Source organism: Oncorhynchus keta, chromosome 27 (genome assembly GCF_023373465.1).
Source record: "Oncorhynchus keta strain PuntledgeMale-10-30-2019 chromosome 27, Oket_V2, whole genome shotgun sequence".
In the NCBI taxonomy this organism is placed as follows: Eukaryota; Metazoa; Chordata; class Actinopteri; order Salmoniformes; family Salmonidae; genus Oncorhynchus; species Oncorhynchus keta.
This window is the reverse complement of record NC_068447.1, coordinates 46,006,752-46,027,420: the sequence shown is the minus strand read 5'-3', so window position 1 is coordinate 46,027,420 and position 20,669 is coordinate 46,006,752. Positions and strand designations below refer to the sequence as shown.

The 20,669-nt window shown below is 48.6% G+C and overlaps 1 protein-coding gene across 6 annotated transcripts in view; it reads right to left on the bottom strand.

Moving 5' to 3' along the window:
- Window positions 1-20,669, bottom strand: part of LOC118360348 (sterile alpha motif domain-containing protein 11-like) — a 104,716-nt gene that overhangs the window by 8,389 nt on the left and 75,658 nt on the right. For all 6 annotated transcript variants that reach the window (XM_052482547.1, XM_052482546.1, XM_052482545.1 and 3 more), the window contains 4 exons: window positions 18,542-18,686; window positions 3,016-3,131; window positions 2,396-2,474; window positions 1,477-2,231 (listed from right to left, as the gene is read on the bottom strand). In XM_052482547.1, the coding sequence (XP_052338507.1) occupies window positions 1,477-2,231; window positions 2,396-2,474; window positions 3,016-3,131; window positions 18,542-18,686 (1,095 nt within the window). The remainder of the gene's footprint in view (window positions 1-1,476; window positions 2,232-2,395; window positions 2,475-3,015; window positions 3,132-18,541; window positions 18,687-20,669) is intronic.

Here is a 20,669-nt window from a genome sequence, read left to right as displayed (position 1 = left end):
AAATGTTTCAGGTTGCCTTCCACAAGCTTCCCACAATAACTTAGGTGAATTTTGGCCCATTCCTCCTGACAGAGCTGCTGTAACTGAGTCAGGTTTGTGGGCCTCCTTGCTCGCACGTGCTTTTTCAGTTCTGCTCACAAATTTTTAATAGGATAGAGGTCAGGGCTTTGTGATGGCCTCTCCAATACCTTGACTTGTTGTTCTTAAGCCATTTTACCACAACTTTGGAAGTATGCTTGGGGTCATTGTCCATTTGGAAGACCCATTTGTGACCAAGATTTAACATCCTGACTAATGTCTTGAGATGTTTCTTCAATATATCCACGTAATTTTCCATCCTCATGATGATCTATTTTGTGAAGTACATCAGTCCCTCCTGCAGCAAAGCACCCCCACAACATGATGCTGCCACCCCCGTGCTTCAGGGTTGGGATGGTGTCTTTGGCTTGCCAGCCTCCCCCTTTTTCCTCCAAACATAATGATGGTCATTATGGCCGAGCAGATCTATTTTTGTTTCATCAGACCAGAGGACATTGCTCCAAAACGTATGATCTTTGTCCCCATGTGCAGTTGCAAACCGTAGTCAGTTTTTTTTATGGCAGTTTTGGAGCAGTGGCTTCTTCCTTGCTGAGAGGCCTTTCAGGTTATGTCGATATAGGACTTGTTTTACTGTGGATAAAGATACCTTTGATCCCGTTTCCGCCAGTATCTTCACAAGGCCCTTTGCTTTCGTTCTGGGATTGATTTGCACTTTTCACACAAAAGTACATTCATCTCTAGGAGAGAACACGTTTCCTTCCTGAGCTCTATGAAGGTTGTGTGGTCCCATGGTGTTTATACTTGCGTACTATTGTTTGTACAGATGAACGTGGAACCTTCAGGCATTTGGAAATTGCTTCCAAGGATGAACCAGACTTGTGGAGGTTTTCTGAGGTCTTGGCTGATTTCTTATGATTTTCCCATGATGCCAAGCAAAGAGGCACTGAGTTTGAAGGTAGGCCTTGAAATACATCCACAGTTACACCTCCAATTGACACAAACGATGTCAATTAGCCTATCAGAAGCTTCCAAAGCCATGACATCATTTTCTGGAATTTTCCAAGCTGTTTAAAGGCACAGTCAACTTATTGTATGTAAACCTCTGACCCACTGGAATTGTGATACAGTGAAATAATCTGTCTGTAAACAATTGTTGGAAAAATGACTTGAGTCATTATAGTTTGTTAACAGCAAATTTGTGGAGTGGTTGAAAAATGAGTTTTAATGACTCCAACCTAATTGTTTGTAAACTTCCGATTTAAACTGTAGCTGTTATTGTTGCATACCACTTCTCTCGAATGCAGTTGGTTTTAGCTAGCATGCTAATGCCCATTAATATTGGCTGGTTGCATGGCTAGCCAAATAGCATTCACAGGTTTCAGTCGGAGTGACATTTAAGTGTGATGCTGTTGGTTGGTGTGTGTGTGTATTACTCACCGGTGTGGAAGTAGGGGCTGGTATATGGGAATCCAAAGGGCAGAGACTGGTCGTGGAGCCCTTGCAGAGGGGGCATGGCACCAGGTGGAAAGTGGTACTTAACATCGCTCTTACTCAGCCCTGGGGTGAAGAGGTGGTGGCTAGGTGGTGATTCTGCGTCCGCCGAACTACAGGGGGCACTGAGCCGACCTTCGCCCTCGCCCGCCTCCTTGGCACCGTCACACCCCCCCTTCCTGCCGCTCTCTTTCCCCCTGTCCCTGTGAAGCCCATGCCCCTTGCCATCCAAGACCTTGTGCCTATCCTCGCCCATCTCCGTCTCGCTGTCCGAGTCCTTCATCTCATCATCGTGACCGTCCGTGTCTCCCTCCCTCCCTCGGCATTCCCTTTCTTGGTGCTCTCCCCCTCTGGGCTGCTGGGGGCCTTTCCTGGAGGCCCCCTTCCTTAATCCACCCCGAGCCCCGCAGCTTTGTCCCTGGGTGTCTTTGGGCATTGTGGCCCCTGAGGGCCCCTGGTGGTTGAGAGAGAGCAGGGGGCTGTTGGTGTGTCGGAGCACCAGCATGGCGTTTTGGCGTCGACTGAGTTCCTCGTGGAGGGGGTGTCCCTCGGGCAGGTGGTGAAGGCTGCGCAGGGCAGGGTGGTCCAGGGGGAGGCCATGGGCTAGGCCCAGGGGGTCGGAGCTCCCCAGCACACGCTGCTGCTGCCTGTGAAGACTCTCCAGCTCCTTGTGTCTGAGCAACTCTGCTGACATCTCCAACCTGGGGCCGGACATAGAGGAGAGAGGTTAGAGACAATGTTACACACACACACACACACACACACACACACACACACACACACACACACACACACACACACACACACACACACACACACACACACACACACACACACACACAAGCACAAGAAGACAATGACAAACCTGGCAAGGTTCTGCTTCCGAAGCATCTCCTGTTGCCGGGCAAACATCTCAGCTTGGGCAGGCTGGAGAAAACCATAGCCTGAGGGAAATGCATAAAAAACACAGTGATGAGCACACACACTCATTAAGAGATTTCTGACATACACTACAAATTGGGTTTTAAAATACAATGAGATAGACCCCCTGTTAAATACCAATGCCTCACAAAGTATCAGGTACAAATACATTCCTTAGATGATAAAAGTCTCTATCAAGACAGTCAAAAAGCACAAAAGACATTAATTTCATTGAACATTTTCCCATTTACAAATTTGAGTGTGAATACAGCTAATGCTGTTTGACGTGTCTACCATAGGCCAATCTTTCTTGTTAGTATTAGCATCTAAGGGTTGGATTCAATCTGTATTGCAGAAGTATTGCGGAAGCCCCGTGTTATAGCTCGGTTGAAATTTCAAGGCAATGTTCCCTCATTCGTGGAGACTGCATTCACGGTAAACATTGTATATGTCCACTCAATCGTAAATGACCTTGAATCCAACCCTAACTCACCATTAATACTGAAAGTGTAGGACCTATATTCATTTCTGTAGTTAGCCTGCTAGCATTAGCATCCGACTTACTTGGGGCCTGGCACAAGGCAGAGGGCATGCCCAGGAAGGGTGGCCGCAGGTGGGGTCCCAACGCGATGTGAGGAGCGTTCTGGGGGGACAGCAAAGGTGGGGGATGGGACATCTCCCTGTGGAGACACACACAAACAAAAACACGCCACATGTAGCACTAGAACCGCTAGCCCTTGCAGCCCAAGTACCCGCCAGAGAACGCTGTAGGGGGCCCACTTTAAAATACACATCAGATGAATCTACATTTACATTACATTTAAGTCATTTAGCAGACGCTCTTATCCAGAGCGACTTACATCTACTTTGTTTTTATCAACCTAAATAAAAGAACATAAAACACGTTTTTTATTGATTGAATATCTTAACACTATTTTGTTTATTTTAAATAATTGTATATTTTGATGTGCATAAAATGCATGTGCAGTGTTATTCTACAAAGGCCTTGTGCAACACATAGCATATTGTTGTTTTCCTTACAATACAAATGCAACAATGTAATACGTATGATCAATTTTATTTGTAGATTCAATTAGAAATAGAGTTATAGTATGTAATACGGTCAAATGATTTGCTGAAAAACACTAGCGCCAAGCGTAATAAATATTGCCTGACAACTCACAGCTCAATCGATCGCTATATACATTCATTTGAAAACTTCCATCCGAGAAGTTGTTTGTGTGAATTCAAAACGAGTCACGTTGTACAAAACAAATTCCTCAGCGATTGGATCGTCTCTAACAAAACTAACCAATCAGAGAGTATCAAAGTTGATAATGTCATCATGTAGGCCGGCTCTGGCCCAAACCATCTGTTTCCGGCACCAATCAGAACGGTCAGAATGTGTTTGTATTCTAGAAATGGCTGGGGAGGGAGGCAAATCCAAACTCATTGTGGAGGAGAGACATCACTTGGCCGGAGCGATGTGGATGGGTAGCCAGGCAATAATAAATATTGCATAAAAAAAATGTAAAAAATTCATTACAGAAAGAAATATTTGGGGAAATATATCCATGAAAATATATGAAAACAAGAGTAATTTATTGATTTGTATTGGACCCTGTACTGTGCCCTTACCCATGCCTTTTCGCATGAATCAATCTGGTCTTCTCTTCTCTATTAATGCTCCTGATTTCACAGTCAGCACATAGCTTCTGTGCTTTTTGCGGGCAAGATCCAAAAACAATTTGGTTGCGCTGCACACAGTTTTCATGGGCCTTGTTCCGTGTGCACCTGCCGACCTGGCAATGTTTCTTCTTTTCTCTCTAATGTGTGAGCTGTGAGAAGGATGCTTTTCTCAGTTAGACTTGTTCTGTTTTTTCCTAGGTGAGGCTCAAGCATCTCATGCTCAAAGTCAACGTCAATATCTGCAATGCTGTCGGCGTTTCATTCATTTGGTTCAACGTGCCATTGTGAACAAGACACGTCATGCGTTTTACTCCGTGGGGAGATTATTTCCAGCTTTTCATATTAAAAGAAAATCGACTGCCCACAATGGCCAGTTCTTCATCATCATTACACTATTGTTCTGAATTCAATCGCCGTCTTCACCCTCCTTATCATTCAAATTGAATCACCCTCTTCCTCATCCTCATCATTCAGTTTGTTCAAATTCAAGTGTGAAGTAACGAGTAAAAATGATCAGTTTCACCCAATCATCTGTTTACGACATTCATTAAATCAGTGAGGGGAGGGACACATTACAGAGCATTTTGTCTTGGCCCCTTAAAGGTTCAATGCAGCTTTTTTTATCTCAGTATCAAATCGTTTCTGGGTAACAATTAAGTACCTTACTCTGATTGTTTTCAATTAAAAAGGTTAAAAAAAAAAGTTCTTAGCAAAGAGCAATTTCTCAAGCAAGAATTTTGCTGGGACTGTCTGGGAGTGGTCTGAGTGGGGAGGGGGAAAACTGAAAACTAGCTGTTATTGGCAGAGATGTTTGGAACTCTCTTCCTTATTGCTCTATTGACTAATTGATGATGTCACCAGGCAGGCCGAAACTCCATCCCATCAAAACAGGCAGAAATTTCAGGCTGTCTTTTCAAACAGCTTTACACTTAAAAGGGGCATTATCATAATTATTCTAAATTTCACAGTATTATTTTAACCTCATAGTGTGGAAATATATATATAAAACATGAGAGAATCACGTTTTTGACTGCACTGGGCCTTTAAGGTAGTAATAGGTGTGGGGGGGGGGAAATGGTAAACAGGTCAAATACTTTTGTTTGCGATGAAAAGATTCTGACAACTGAGCAATGTCAAAGGTCAGTGGCCGTTGGCCTGTGAGAGTTCTAGTGTTAAACCAACATACACAAACAGTTCAAGCTTCACCCAAACAATGAAACAAATGGGATCATAACTGGCATGGACCCTCAAACAGATCTTTTCACTGTAATATTCAGCTCTTGCTCGAACATTAAATGCATACATTGACAAGGTATGGAACAGTTAGTGAGACCTAGAACCGCTAGACTTAGGGGGAGTAGACTCAATCCCTGTCCTGTTGGTTTCGTAACGGTACTATAGAGTGTTTCGCAGTGAGTATGATGGTTTGAGGTGAAAGCCTGTATCTATAGTGGGTCTCCAGGACCAGGTTTTGTAGTGTATTTTGGTAACTGAGCCCTGACTAGCTACACACTCTCCTCCCGGTTTATTTATAACTACAGCCACAGGAGGCTCCCGTGTCGCCATAGCCCCCTCGTCAGTCTTGCCACGGCGCAAAGACCGCTGCTGGCCATGTTTGTACCCTGAGCTTTAGTCTCCCTCAGTTCCCCTCCTACTCAACCGCACACACGCACACACACACACACACACACACACACACACACACACACACACACACACACACACACACACACACACACACACACACACACACACACACACACACACACACACACACACACACACACACACACACACACCAACACCCACACACACAATTACATAATGAGGGCTGAATACACAATAGGAGTGTGTCATGCTTCGACAGCTGGGGGCGGCCCCCGCGTCTCGACTGGGGCCACGGGCTGAAGGACCTTCTAATTAACACTCATCCTCCTCTCTTCTCTCCTTTTATCCCGCCCCGTCTCCCTCTCTCCGTCTCCGGGCCGTATTGAGCCAGTGAAAAGGCGGCCGTGTCCTGCAAACCCTATTTATGAAAAAGGCCTCTCTATTATGTACCTCTCCTTTTGTCATCTTTCTGAGCAAAGAAAAGCTCCTCTCGCTCTTTCTTTCTGTAACCTCTCTCTCCTTCTCTTTCTTTCACTCCCTGGTCTGTCTCTTGTCCCAAATGAACAGGGGAAACAGGGGAATTTGAGGTAGGAGGAAAAGAGGCGTTGGTGGATGGAGGAGGGAGAGGGGAGAAATAAGAATCTGTTTTTCAGCTTGGTGTGTTTCAGGGAGAATGTGGAAGTGTCACAGGGTACTGGTGGTGTGTGGTGATCTGTTGATTTTGGTTTATGTGTCTCCTGGCAAAACCATTAGGCCTTTCCTACACACTCACACACACAGACACACAGGCACACGCACAAACTCAATCGTGTGCAATCGTGCCAAATATCATCAGTTTGCTGCTTTGGAGATGTGACTGATATGTAGTACACACCATGGTGGTGAATACAACCAAAAGATACCCACACTTGAATGGGACGACAGCTATCGTTTTTGAACGGTCGTGTTGTAAATCAACTAGCGCTTGCATGTCTCTGCCCATACACATACAGCGGAGAGAGAGAGAGAGGGGAGATGGAGAAAGAGAGCGAGAGGAACAGCAAGGGGGGTAGGTACACTCACCGAGCCAACAGCAAGGGGGGAGACATACATCGATCGCCGGCCCACCACTGAAATGTTAATGCTAATCGTATAACCGCTCTCTCTGGCGGAGCCTCGCACTCCGATGGCAGCTCCAATTAATCTTGGGGAAGGGCCGGGGCCGCGTGACCCCGGGGCCGCGTGACCCCGGGGCCCGCCGCTGCTTATGTAATTACACCGCCCAGTGTGTAATCACCTGGCCTAATCCCTCGGGGCTAGCAATTAGCCTGGGCCACGTACAGCTACGCTAGGCTAGGACCCCTGCATGCCAAACCCCCATTCATTCCCCCCCCCCCTCCCTCCCCCGCGCCGCCTAGCCTAGCGTCAGCGCCAGCCCGGAGATGAATAACGGTCAATTAAAGCTGCATGACTGAGGCCGTTAGGCGTCCGCTGCACCATAATTAGGCCTAATCATGGGGGGGCGCAAGGGAGAGACAGAGGGAGAAGGGTTGGGAGGTGAGAGAGAGAGGGAGCCAGACGTGCTCTCTCTCCTTTTATAGGAAGCAATTTCGGGAGAAGGAGGCAGCTATTAACCGGTGCGCTCCTGGCATGGGCCCTGTGTGTGTGGTGTGTGCATGTGCACATGCTTGTGTGCGTGCATGTCTGCCTGTGTGTGGTGTGTGCATGTGCACATGCTTGTGTGCGTGCGTGTCTGCCTGTGTGTGTAGGTTATTGTTTCACACTCGCATACACAACACATTAGGAACACCTTTCCTAGTATTGAGTTGCACCCCCCTTTTGCCCTCAGAACAACCTTAATTCGTCAGGACATGGACTCTTCAAAGTGTCGAAATCTTTCCACAGGGATGCTGGCCCAAGTTGGCTCCAATGCTTCCCACAGTTGTGTGAAGTTGGCTGGATGTCCTTTGGGTGGTGGACCATTGTTGATACACACAGGAAACGGTTGAGTGTGAAAAACCCAGCAGCATTGCAGTTCTTGACGCACTCAAACCGGTGCGCCTGGCACCTACTTCCAAAACTTGTTCAAAGGCTTGAATCATTCACCCTCTGAATGGCACACATACACAATCCATGTCTCAATTGTCTCAAGGCTTAAAAATCCTTCTGTAACCTTTAGCTACACTGATTGAAGAGAATTTAACACGTGACATTAATAAGGGATCATAGCTTTCACCTGGTCATTCTGTTTTCCTAATGTTGTACAGTCAGGTTATAACCATAAATATATTTTCAGTATTTTATCAACAATATATAATACTGTCAACACTTTAAATATTTTTTTACAAGAATATAACAGCACAATAATATGGCATCTTCCAAACACTTTCACATTCACAGAACACCATATTACATTTCAGCAATCTTCAATCTCTCTCCCTCTCTCTCTCTCTTCAATCTCTCTCTCTCTCTCTCTCTCTCTCTCTCTTCAATCTCTCTCTCTCTCTCTCTCTTCAATCTCTCTCTCTCTCTCTCTCTCTCTCTCTCTCTCTCTCTCTCTCTCTCTCTCTCTTCAATCTCTCTCTCTCTCTCTTCAATCTCTTCTCTCTCTCTCTCTCTCTCTCTCTCTCTCTCTCTCTCTCTCTCTCTCTCTCTCTCTTCAATCTCTCTCTCTCTTCAATCTCTCTCTCTCTTCAATCTCTCTCTCTCTCTCTCTCTCTCTCTCTCTCTCTCTCTCTCTCTCTCTCTCTCTCTCTCTCTCTCTCTCTTCAATCACTCTCTCTCTCTTCAATCTCTCTCTCTCTCCCTGTGTCTGTCTCTCTCTCTCTCTCTCTCTCTCTCTCTCTCTCTCTCTCTCTCTCTGTCCCTCTCTCTCTCTCTCTCTCTCTCTCTCCATCTCTCTCTATCTATCTCTCTCTCTCTCTCTCTCTCTCTCTCTCTCTCTCTCTCTCTCTCTCTCTCTCTGTCTCCTCTCTCTCTCTCTCTCTCTCTCTCTCTCTCTCTATCTCTATCTCTCTCTCTCTCTCTCTCTCTCTCTCTCTCTCTCTCTCTCTCTCTCTCTCTCTTCATGCCTGCAGAGAGGCCATGGGCTCCTGGGAAATTCACTCATGTGTGACGACCTGTCAGAGTGGCGACAGCGGTCCCTTCCCACAGCGGGGCAGTGTGTGTATGTGTGTGTGTGTGTGTGTGTAGATGCGCACGTGTGTGTGCACGCGCATTGCGCATGTTTGTGTGTCTGTGGGTACGTGTGTGTGCCCGTGCGCATATTAGTGTGTTTAGTATGTGTGTGTGTGAGCGTTTGCATGTGTGTGTGTGTGTGTGTGTGTGTGTGTGTGTGTGTGTGTGTGTGTGTGTGTGTGTGTGTGTGTGTGTGTGTGTGTGTGTGTGTGTGTGTGTGTGTGTGTGTGTGTGTGTGTGTGTGTGTGTGTGACAAGGCTGCCCTTAATGACGGGGGTGTGGGGGGATTAGGAGCACCGTGTGGCCGCCTTCAGCTCTCACTCGACAGGAACACATTTACACAGGAAGCTCATTAAAATGGATGAGGCTCCCTCTCTCTCTGTTTCTCTTCCTGCTTCTATCTCACTCCTCACTCACTCTCACTCCTTTCTCATGCTGCTCCTCTCTCTCTTTCTCTCACTATCTCACTCTCTCTCCCTATCTTTCTCTTTCTTCTCCTTCTCTAACTCTCTCTCACCCTCTTTCTCTCTCCTCTCTATCCCTATCTCCATTTCTCCTTTTCCCCTGCATCATCCTCAAACTCACAGCTCTTTTATTTTCCTCCATCTCTCTCCCCTTCTGTATCACCATCTCTCTCTTTCTGTATCACCATCTCTCTCTCTGTCTGTATCACCATCTCTCTCTTTCTGTATCACCATCTCTCTCTCTTTCTGTATCTCTTTCTGTATCACAATCTCTCTCTCTTTCTGTATCACTATCTCTCTCTTTCTGTATCACCATCTATCTCTCTTTCTGTATCACCATCTCTCTCTCTTTCTGTATCACCATCTCTCTCTCATTCTGTATCACCATCTCTCTCTTTTTCTGTATCACCATCTCTATCTCTTTCTGTATCACCATCTCTCTCTCTTTCTGTATCACCATCTCTCTCTCTCTTTCTGTATCACCATCTCTCTCTCTTTCTGTATCACCATCTCTATCTCTTTCTGTATCACCATCTCTCTCTCTTTCTGTATCACCATATATCCCTCTCTTTCTGTATCACCATCTCTCTCTTTCTGTATCACCATCTCTCTCTCTTTTTCTGTATCACCATCTCTCTCTCTTTTTCTGTATCACCATATCTCTCTCTGTATGTATAACCACCTCTCTCTCCTTCTGTATCACCATCTCTCTCTCTTTCTGTATCACCATCTCTCTCTCTTTCTGTATCACCATCTCTCTCTCTTTCTGTATCACCATCTCTCTCTCATTCTGTATCACCATCTCTCTCTCTTTCTGTATCACCATATCTCTCTCTGTATGTATAACAACCTCTCTCTCCTTCTGTATCACCATCTCTCTCTCTTTCTCTATCACCATCTCTCTCTCTTTCTGTATCACCATCTCTCTCTCTTTCTGTATCACCATCTCTCTCTCTTTCTGTATCACCATCTCTCTCTCTTTCTGTATCACCATATCTCTCTCTTTCTGTATCACCATCTCTCTCTCTTTCTGTATCACCATCTGTATCACCTCTCATTCTGTATCACCATCTCTCTCTCATTCTGTATCACCATCTCTCTCTCATTCTGTATCACCATCTCTCTCTTTCTGTATCACCATCTCTCTCTCTTTCTGTATCACCATCTCTCTCTTTCTGTATCACCATCTCTCTCTCTTTCTGTATCACCATCTCTCTCTCTTTCTGTATCACCATTTCTGTATCATCTCTCTTTCTGTATCACCATCTCTCTCTTTCTGTATCACCATCTCTCTCTCATCTTTTCTGTATCACCATCTCTCTCTCTTTCTGTATCACCATATCTCTCTTTTCTGTATCACCATCTCTCTCTCTGTCTGTATCACCATCTCTCTCTTTCTGTATCACCATCTCTCTCTCTTTCTGTATCACCATCTCTCTCTCTTTCTGTATCACCATCTCTCTCTCTTTCTGTATCACCATCTCTCTCTCTTTCTGTATCACCATCTCTCTCTCTCTTTCTGTATCACCATCTCTCTCTCTTTCTGTATCACCATCTCTCTCTTTCTGTATCACCATCTCTCTCTCTTTCTGTATCACCATATATCCCTCTCTTTCTGTATCACCATCTCTCTATCTTTCTGTATCACCATCTCTCTCTCATTCTGTATCACCATCTCTCTCTCTTTCTGTATCACCATCTCTCTCTCTTTCTGTATCACCATCTCTCTCTCTTTCTGTATCACCATATCTCTCTCTTTCTGTATCACCATCTCTCTCTCTGTCTGTATCACCATCTCTCTCTCTTTCTGTATCACCATATCTCTCTCTATATGTATAACCATCTCTCTCTCCTTCTGTATCACCATCTCTCTCTCTTTCTGTATCACCATCTCTCTCTCTTTCTGTATCACCATCTCTCTCTCTTTCTGTATCACCATCTCTCTCTCTGTCTGTATCACCATCTCTCTCTCTCTTTCTGTATCACCATCTCTCTCTCTGTCTGTATCACCATCTCTCTCTCTGTCTGTATCACCATCTCTCTCTCTTTCTGTATCACCATCTCTCTCTCTTTCTGTATCAACATCTCTCTCTCTTTCTGTATCACCATATATCCCTCTCTTTCTGTATCACCATCTCTCTCTTTCTGTATCACCATCTCTCTCTCTTTTTCTGTATCACCATATCTCTCTCTGTATGTATAACCATCTCTCTCTCCTTCTGTATCACCATCTCTCTCTCTTTCTGTATCACCATCTCTCTCTCTTTCTGTATCACCATCTCTCTCTCTTTCTGTATCACCATCTCTCTCTCTTTCTGTATCACCATCTCTCTCTCTTTCTGTATCACCATCTCTCTCTCTTTCTGTATCACCATCTCTCTCTTTCTGTATCACCATCTCTCTCTCTTTCTGTATCACCATCTCTCTCTCTTCTGTATCACCATCTCTCTCTTTCTGTATCACCATCTCTCTCTCTTTCTGTATCACCATCTCTCTCTCATTCTGTATCACCATCTCTCTCTCTTTCTGTATCACCATCTCTCTCTTTGTGTATCACCATCTCTCTCTCTTTCTGTATCACCATATATCTCTCTTTCTGTATCACCATCTCTCTCTCTGTCTGTATCACCATCTCTCTCTCTTTCTGTATCACCATATCGCTCTCTATATGTATAACCATCTCTCTCTCCTTCTGTATCACCATCTCTCTCTCTTTCTGTATCACCATCTCTCTCTCTTTCTGTATCACCATCTCTCTCTCTTTCTGTATCACCATCTCTCTCCCTGTCTGTATCACCATCTCTCTCTCTTTCTGTATCACCATCTCTCTCTCTGTCTGTATCACCATCTCTCTCTCTGTCTGTATCACCATCTCTCTCTCTTTCTGTATCACCATCTCTCTCTCTTTCTGTATCAACATCTCTCTCTGTCTGTATCGCCATCTCTTTCTCTTTCTGTATCACCATCTCTCTCTCTTTCTGTATCACCATCTCTCTCTCTGCTGTCCCTCTCCCTATGCAGACCCCTGTCTCTCCTGTTTCGGCTCCGATGCCAAGCAGTGGGATTTCCCTTGGAGATAGCTAGTCCCAAATGGCACTTTTTTCCTATATAGTGCATAGTGGGCCCTGGTTAAATGTAGTCCACTATATAGGGAATAGGGTTCCATTTGAGATGATCTGCCAGTTAAGGCCAGACAAATGGAAAGCCAGGCTCTAAGTCTATCGACCCACCTAATGATTAATTTTAACAATAGGCCCTAATGGGCCTTAGATAATCAATGATGGGGGGTCGATGGAAAGGTGAGCTGCCTGGAGGGATGCCTTCCGTCTCACCCTCCTCTCTCTCTCCCTCTCCTCTCTCTCTCTCCACCTCTCCCCCTCCCTCTCCTCTCTCTCTCCACCTCTCCCTCTCCTCTCTCTCTCCACCTCTCCCTCTCCTCTCTCTCTCCACCTCTCCCTCTCCTCTCTCTCTCCACCTCTCCCCCTCCCTCTCCTCTCTCTCCACCTCTCCCCCTTCATCTCCACCTCTCCCCCCTCTCCTCTCGCTCTCCACCTATCCCCCTCCCTCCCCTCTCTCTCTACACCTCTCCCCTCTCTCTCCTCTCTCTCTCCACCTCTCCTCCTCCCTCTCCAACTCTCCCCTCCCTCCTCCCTCTCTCTCCACCTCTCCTCCTTCCCTCCTCTCTCTCCCCTCCCTCTCCTCTCTCTCTCCACCTCTCCCCCTCTCCTCTCTCTCTCCTCCTCCCTCTCTCCTCTCTCTCTCTCTACCTCTCCCCCTCCCTCTCATCTCTCTCTCCACCCCTCCCCCTCCCTCTCCACTCTCTCTCCAGCTCTCTTAGACCCTGGTGGGCAATGTTTTATCAGGGGCAAGGGCAGCTCACACAACTCCTGTCCTTAACATTGTCAATGAGAAAATGTGACCTGGCCCCCAACAGGACACACACAAACACACACACACACACTTTGTGACCTCTGGGATCTGCCCAAGTGAGGGAAGGTCAGTCCAACACATTTTCTTCGTTAACCCTCATTTTCTTTACTCAAAATTCCTTTAGAATTTAGTAAGAGAGAAAGAGTTTGTGAGAAATGGAGGAGAAGAGAGATGGAGGAAAGAGAGTAATGGATGGAGGAAGAGGGTTGAATGAATGGCGGGAGAGAGAGAGGGAGGGAGGCAGAGAGTAAGAGAGAAGGAGGAAAGAGAGAGTAATGGATGGAGGAAGAGGGTTGAATGAATGGCGGGAGAGAGAGAGGGAGGGAGGCAGAGAGTAAGAGAAAAGGAGGAAAGAGAGAGTAATGGATGGAGGAAGAGGATTGAATGAATGGCGGGAGAGAGAGAGAGGGAGGGAGGCAGAGAGTAAGAGAGAAGGAGGAAAGAGAGTAATGGATGGAATAAGAGGGTTGAATGAATGGTGGGAGAGAGAGAGACAGAGAGGGAGGAAGGAAGAGAGAAGGATTGATGGAGGGTTGGAGGGATGGATGGATGTATGGAGGTAGAGCAGTGTGCACATGGCTAGTTAACATCCCCCCGTCCTGTGTGGCTAATTACTCCCTATGCAGGCGGAGAACCACCACGGCTCACTGACCACAGCTCCATGCACTGCTGGGCTTCACACACACACACACACACGCACACACACACACACACACACACACACACACACACACACACACACACACACACACACACACACACACACACACACACACACACACACACACACACACACACACACACACACACACACACACACACACACACACACACACACACACACACACACACACACACACACGCGCACACACACACATACACATATATACACACACACATACACACATACACACACACACACACACACACATACACACACACACGCGCGCACACGCACTCCCCCCAAACACACACACTTCCCCTCAACCCGCCTGCTGCCGCCCCGCCGGCCCATTATCGATCGCCCGCCTCTCCCCGCGCCACATAAATAATCGACAAGCAATTACTTGCCCACTCCCACTGCCCTGGCTTTGTTTGGGAGGCACAGAGGCCAGCGCCAGGAGGAGAGGACGAGAGGAGGAAAGGGGACAGGAGAGGGTAGATGGTAAGAGGGAGAGTAGATGGTTGCAGATGTCAGATTTGGTGGGGCCCTATTTCAGCCGTATTCACACAGACAAACGTACATACAGACACACACAAACATTGTATACTGTACGGTAAAATACTAACATCAGATACAAGTGTATACAACACTGTATAATGACTGTACAGTAAAATACTAACATCGGGTACAAGTGTATACAACACTGTATACTGTACGGTAAAATACTAACATCAGGTACAAGTGCAGGGGAAGGAGAGGAGAATAGAGGGAGAGGGGGATAGAAGGAGAGGGGGATAGAGGGAGAGGGGGATAGAAGGAGAGAGGGAGAGGAGGATAGAGGGAGAGGGGGATAGAAGGAGAGGGGGATAGAGGGAGAGGGGGATAGAGGGAGAGGAGAATAGAGGGAGAGGAGGATAGAGGGAGAGGGGGATAGAGGGAGAGGAGGATAGAGGGAGAGGGGGATAGAGGGAGAGGGGGATAGAGGGAGAGGGGGATGGAGGGAGAGGAGGATAGAGGGAGAGGGGGATAGAGGGAGAGGGGGATAGAGGGAGAGGGGGATAGAGGGAGAGGAGGATAGAGGGAGAGGGGGATAGAGGGAGAGGAGGATAGAGGGAGAGGGGGATAGAGGGAGAGGGGGATAGAGGGAGAGGGGGATAGAGGGAGAGGGGGATAGAGGGAGAGGAGAATAGAGGGAGAGGGGGATAGAGGGAGAGGAGAATAGAGGGAGAGGAGGATAGAGGGAGAGGGGGATAGAGGGAGAGGGGGATAGAGGGAGAGGGGGGGGGAGGGAGAGGGGGATAGAGGGAGAGGGGGATAGAGGGAGAGGAGGATAGAGGGAGAGGGGGATAGAGGGAGAGGAGGATAGAGGGAGAGGGGGATAGAGGGAGAGGAGGATAGAGGGAGAGGGGGATAGAGGGAGAGGGGGATAGAGGGAGAGGGGGATAGAGGGAGAGGGGGATAGAGGGAGAGGAGGATAGAGGGAGAGGGGGATAGAAGGAGAGGGGGATAGAGGGAGAGGGGGATAGAAGGAGAGAGGGAGAGGAGGATAGAGTGAGAGGGGGATAGAGGGAGAGGAGGATAGAGGGAGAGGGGGATAGAGGGAGAGGAGGATAGAGGGAGAGGAGGATAGAGGGAGAGGGGGATAGAGGGAGAGGAGGATAGAGGGAGAGGGGGATAGAGGGAGAGGGGGATAGAGGGAGAGGGGGTTGGAGGGAGAGGAGGATAGAGGGAGAGGGGGATAGAGGGAGAGGAGGATAGAGGGAGAGGAGGATAGAGGGAGAGGGGATAGAGGGAGAGGGGATAGAGGGAGAGGAGGATAGAGGGAGAGGGGGATAGAGGGAGAGGGGGATAGAGGGAGAGGAGGATGGAGGGAGAGGGGGATAGAGGGAGAGGGGGATAGAGGGAGAGGAGGATAGAGGGAGAGGGGGATAGAGGGAGAGGGGGATAGAGGGAGAGGAGGATAGAGGGAGAGGGGGATAGAGGGAGAGGAGGATAGAGGGATAGGAGGATAGAGGGAGAGGGGGATAGAGGGAGAGGGGATAGAGGGAGATGAGGATAGAGGGAGAGGGGATAGAGGGAGAGGAGGATAGAGGGAGAGGAGGATAGAGGGAGAGGAGGATAGAGGGAGAGGTGGATAGAGGGAGAGGAGGATAGAGGGAGAGGAGGATAGAGGGAGAGGGGGATAGAGGGAGAGGAGGGTAGAGGGAGAGGTGGATAGAGGGAGAGGAGGATAGAGGGAGAGGAGGATAGAGGGAGAGGTGGATAGAGGGAGAGGAGGATAGAGGGAGAGGGGGATAGAGGGAGAGGAGGATAGAGGGAGAGGAGGATAGAGGTAGAGGGGGATAGAGGGAGAGGAGGATAGAGGGAAAGGAGGATAGAGGGAAAGGAGGATAGAGGTAGAGGGGGATAGAGGGAGAGGAGGATAGAGGGAGAGGAGGATAGAGGGAGAGGAGGATAGAGGGAAAGGAGGATAGAGGGAGAGGGGGATAGAGGGAGAGGATGATAGAGGGAGAGGAGGATAGAGGGAGAGGAGGATAGAGGGAGAGGAGGATAGAGGGAGAGGAGGATAGAGGGAAAGGAGGATAGAGGGAGAGGGGGATAGAGGGAGAGGAGGATAGAGGGAGAGGAGGATAGAGGGAGAGGGGGATAGAGGGAGAGGAGGATAGAGGGAAAGGGGGATAGAGGGAGAGGAGGATAGAGGGAAAGGGGGATAGAGGGAGAGGAGGATAGAGGGAGAGGAGGATAGAGGGAGAGGGGGATAGAGGGAGAGGAGGATAGAGGGAAAGGAGGATAGAGGGAAAGGAGGATAGAGGTAGAGGGGGATAGAGGGAGAGGAGGATAGAGGGAGAGGGGGATAGAGGGAGAGGAGGATAGAGGGAAAGGGGGATAGAGGGAGAGGAGGATAGAGGGAAAGGGGGATAGAGGGAGAGGAGGATAGAGGGAGAGGAGGATAGAGGGAGAGGGGGATAGAGGGAGAGGAGGATAGAGGGAAAGGAGGATAGAGGGAAAGGAGGATAGAGGTAGAGGGGGATAGAGGGAGAGGAGGATAGAGGGAGAGGAGGATAGAGGGAAAGGAGGATAGAGGGAGAGGGGGATAGAGGGAGAGGATGATAGAGGGAGAGGAGGATAGAGGGAGAGGAGGATAGAGGGAGAGGAGGATAGAGGGAGAGGAGGATAGAGGGAAAGGAGGATAGAGGGAGAGGGGGATAGAGGGAGAGGAGGATAGAGGGAGAGGAGGATAGAGGGAGAGGGGGATAGAGGGAGAGGAGGATAGAGGGAAAGGGGGATAGAGGGAGAGGAGGATAGAGGGAGAGGGGGATAGAGGGAGAGGAGAATAGAGGGAGAGGAGGATAGAGGGAGAGGAGGATAGAGGGAAAGGGGGATAGAGGGAGAGGAGGATAGAGGGAGAGGGGGATAGAGGGAGAGGAGGATAGAGGGAGAGGAGGATAGAGGGAGAGGGGGATAGAGGGAGAGGAGGATAGAGGGAGAGGGGGATAGAGGGAGAGGGGGATAGAGGGAGAGGAGGATAGAGGGAGGAGGATAGAGGGAGAGGGGGATAGAGGGAGAGGGGGATAGAGGGAGAGGAGGATAGAGGGAGAGGAGGATAGAGGGAGAGGGGGATAGAGGGAGAGGAGGATAGAGGGAGAGGAGGATAGACGGAGAGGGGGATAGAGGGAGAGGAGGATAGAGGGAGAGGAGGATAGAGGGAGAGGAGGATAGAGGGAGAGGGGATAGAGGGAGAGGAGGATAGAGGGAGAGGAGGATAGAGGGAGAGGAGGATAGAGGGAGAGGAGGATAGAGGGAGAGGGGGATAGAGGGAGAGGTGGATAGAGGGAGAGGAGGATAGAGGGAGAGGAGGATAGAGGGAGAGGTGGATAGAGGGAGAGGTGGATAGAGGGAGAGGAGGATAGAGGGAGAGGAGGATAGAGGGAGAGGAGGATAGAGGGAGAGGAGGATAGAGGGAGAGGAGGATAGAGGGAGAGGGGGATAGAGGGAGAGGTGGATAGAGGGAGAGGAGGATAGAGGGAGAGGAGGATAGAGGGAGAGGTGGATAGAGGGAGAGGTGGATAGAGGGAGAGGAGGATAGAGGGAGAGGAGGATAGAGGGAGATGAAAAGAGAGGGATGCAGCAGTGGTAATAAAAACTACCTTTTGACTAAATGTTATTTTGTTCCAACTCCCCCTTTTCCCAATTTCCTTTATTTTGTTATTCCCTCTCTTTGGTGTACAATTCAGCTTTTTATGTTACACACACACACACGCACACACACACACACACACACACACACACACACACACACACACACACACACACACACACACACACACACACACACACACACACACACACACACACACACACACACACACACACACACACACACACACACAGGGGCTCGTGCAGTATGTATAACAAGAGGATGAAGGCTTTATGTGGCTCAGTTGGTAACGCATGGTGCTTGCCTGTGTTTGCAGGGCAGTGGTGATGCTTCCAGGGAGACCGTGAGGTTGGCTTGCAGTGTGTTTGTATCTATTTGCGTCAGCGTGTCTGAATCCCTGTGTACGCTAGCCAGGCCTACCTCTCGGAGTAGTGGGCGTCTCGGTGCTGGGGCAGGCCCTGCTTGCGTCTCTGGCTTGACGAGCTGCCTGCTGAGGGGAGGTGGGCTTCCATACCCCCCGTGTTCCTCACTGCTGCCAGGGCCTCCTGGCGCACCCGCAGCAGATCTACAGAGGGGGAGAGTTTAGAATTCACTAGTTCCACTGTGTGATACTCTACATAACTTGTTCAACTCAAGGGAAATAGAAAATCACACCAACATCCTACAGCTTATATCTCATCCTGAAAGTGTTTTTTTTCCCATTTCTATCGAAATAAATGGAGGATATTTCGGGTTTAGCCTCAACGGGAGTGGAACAGTAGAATAGAAAAGTGCTTTTGTGATATAAGTAGAATATATGTCCTTACCTAGGTTGTTATCGCCCAAAAACCATGCTAAGTAGACTTCTCAGCGCTATTCACACTCAAATGGCACCCTGTTCCCTATTCCCTATGTGCTCTGGTCAAAAGTAGTGCCTGGGAATAGGGTGCCATTTGTAACCCAGACGTTCAGTCCATATAACTGCAGGACTTTATCGACACCTGCCGTTCATAATCCTGACACTCAGGAAACTAACGCACATGTCTGCACATAAATAAGCATACAGCACACACACACAATGAAGAGACACACTAAATACCTGAATAGTGGCACACTCATTGGAAACACTCTTACTTCTAATTTTAATTATGAGATTTCCTGATTTCTGTTGAATTTGGCGCCCTGCAGTTTCACTGGCTGATGAGAGGTGGGACGCTCACGTCCCGGACGGTCCCAGAGAGGTTAAAGAGAAAATCCACCTCTCTCTCTCTCTCTCTCTCTCTCTCCCATCTCTACCTCCTCTCACCCTATCTCTCTCTCTCTCTCTCTCTCTCTCTCTCTCTCTCTCTCTCCCTCCCATCTCTACCCCCTCTCACCCTTCCTCTCTCTCTCTCTCTCTCTCTCTCTCTCTCTCTCTCTCTCTCTCTCTCTCTCTCTCTCTCTCTCTCTCTCTCTCTCTCTCTCTCTCTCTCTCTCTCCCATCTCTACCTCCTCAATCCCCCCCTTTTAAATTAGACAGATCCTGTGGGAGCCAGGGGCCATTTCTGCCACTGGCATGTGTAGAGCATGTACCTCTCTTACCGAGTGTGTGTGTGTGTGTGTGTGTGTGTGTGTGTGTGTGTGTGTGTGTGTGTGTGTGTGTGTGTGTGTGTGTGTGTGTGTGTGTGTGTGTGTGTGTGTGTGTGTGTGTGTACGCGTGTGCGTGTGTATGTGTGTGTACTGGGTCATTGAGCTGGTGCTGGGGTCGGGGGTGGAGCGACAGATATTAATGTGGCCCAGCTTTGGTGTATCGATCTGTTTACTTCTGCTGGGCCGCTGGGGACTCAACTGGCGGTAGACAGGGTGTGTGTGTGTGTGTGGGGGGGGTGAGACATAAGGGAGGGATCCTAGGAAACTGGAGCCCTGGGGCACACACACACACACACACACACGGCATCCCTAGCCACGTCCTCAGAGCATGCGCAGACCAGCTGGCTGGTGTGTTTACGGACATATTCAATCTCTCCCTATCCCAGTCTGATGTCACCACATGCTTCAAGATAGCCACCATTGTTCCAGTACCCAAGGAGGCAAAGGTAAATGAACTTAATGACTATCGCCCTGTAGCACTCACCTCTGTCATCATGAAGTGCTTTGAGAGACTAGTCAAGGATCATATCACCTCCACCTTACCTGACACCCTAGACCCACTACAGTTTGCTTACCACCCCAAAAGATCCAATTGCCATCACCCTGCACACTGCCCTGTCCCGTCTGGACAAGAGGAATACCTATGTAAGAATGCTGTTCGTTGACTACAGCTCATTGACTATAGCTCAGCATTCATCATTAAGCGCAGGGCCCTGGGTCTCAAACCCGCCCTGTGCAATTGGGTCCAGGACTTCCTGACGGGCTGCCCCCAGGTGATAAAGGTAGGAAACAACATCTCCACTTAGTTGATCCTCAACACTTGGGGCCCAAGAAGGGCGTGTGCTCAGCCCCCTCCTGTACTCCCTGTTCACCCCAAAGCGCAACAGTGCCTCTTCAACCTCAGGAGGCTAAAGAAATTTGGCTTGTCATCTAAAACCCT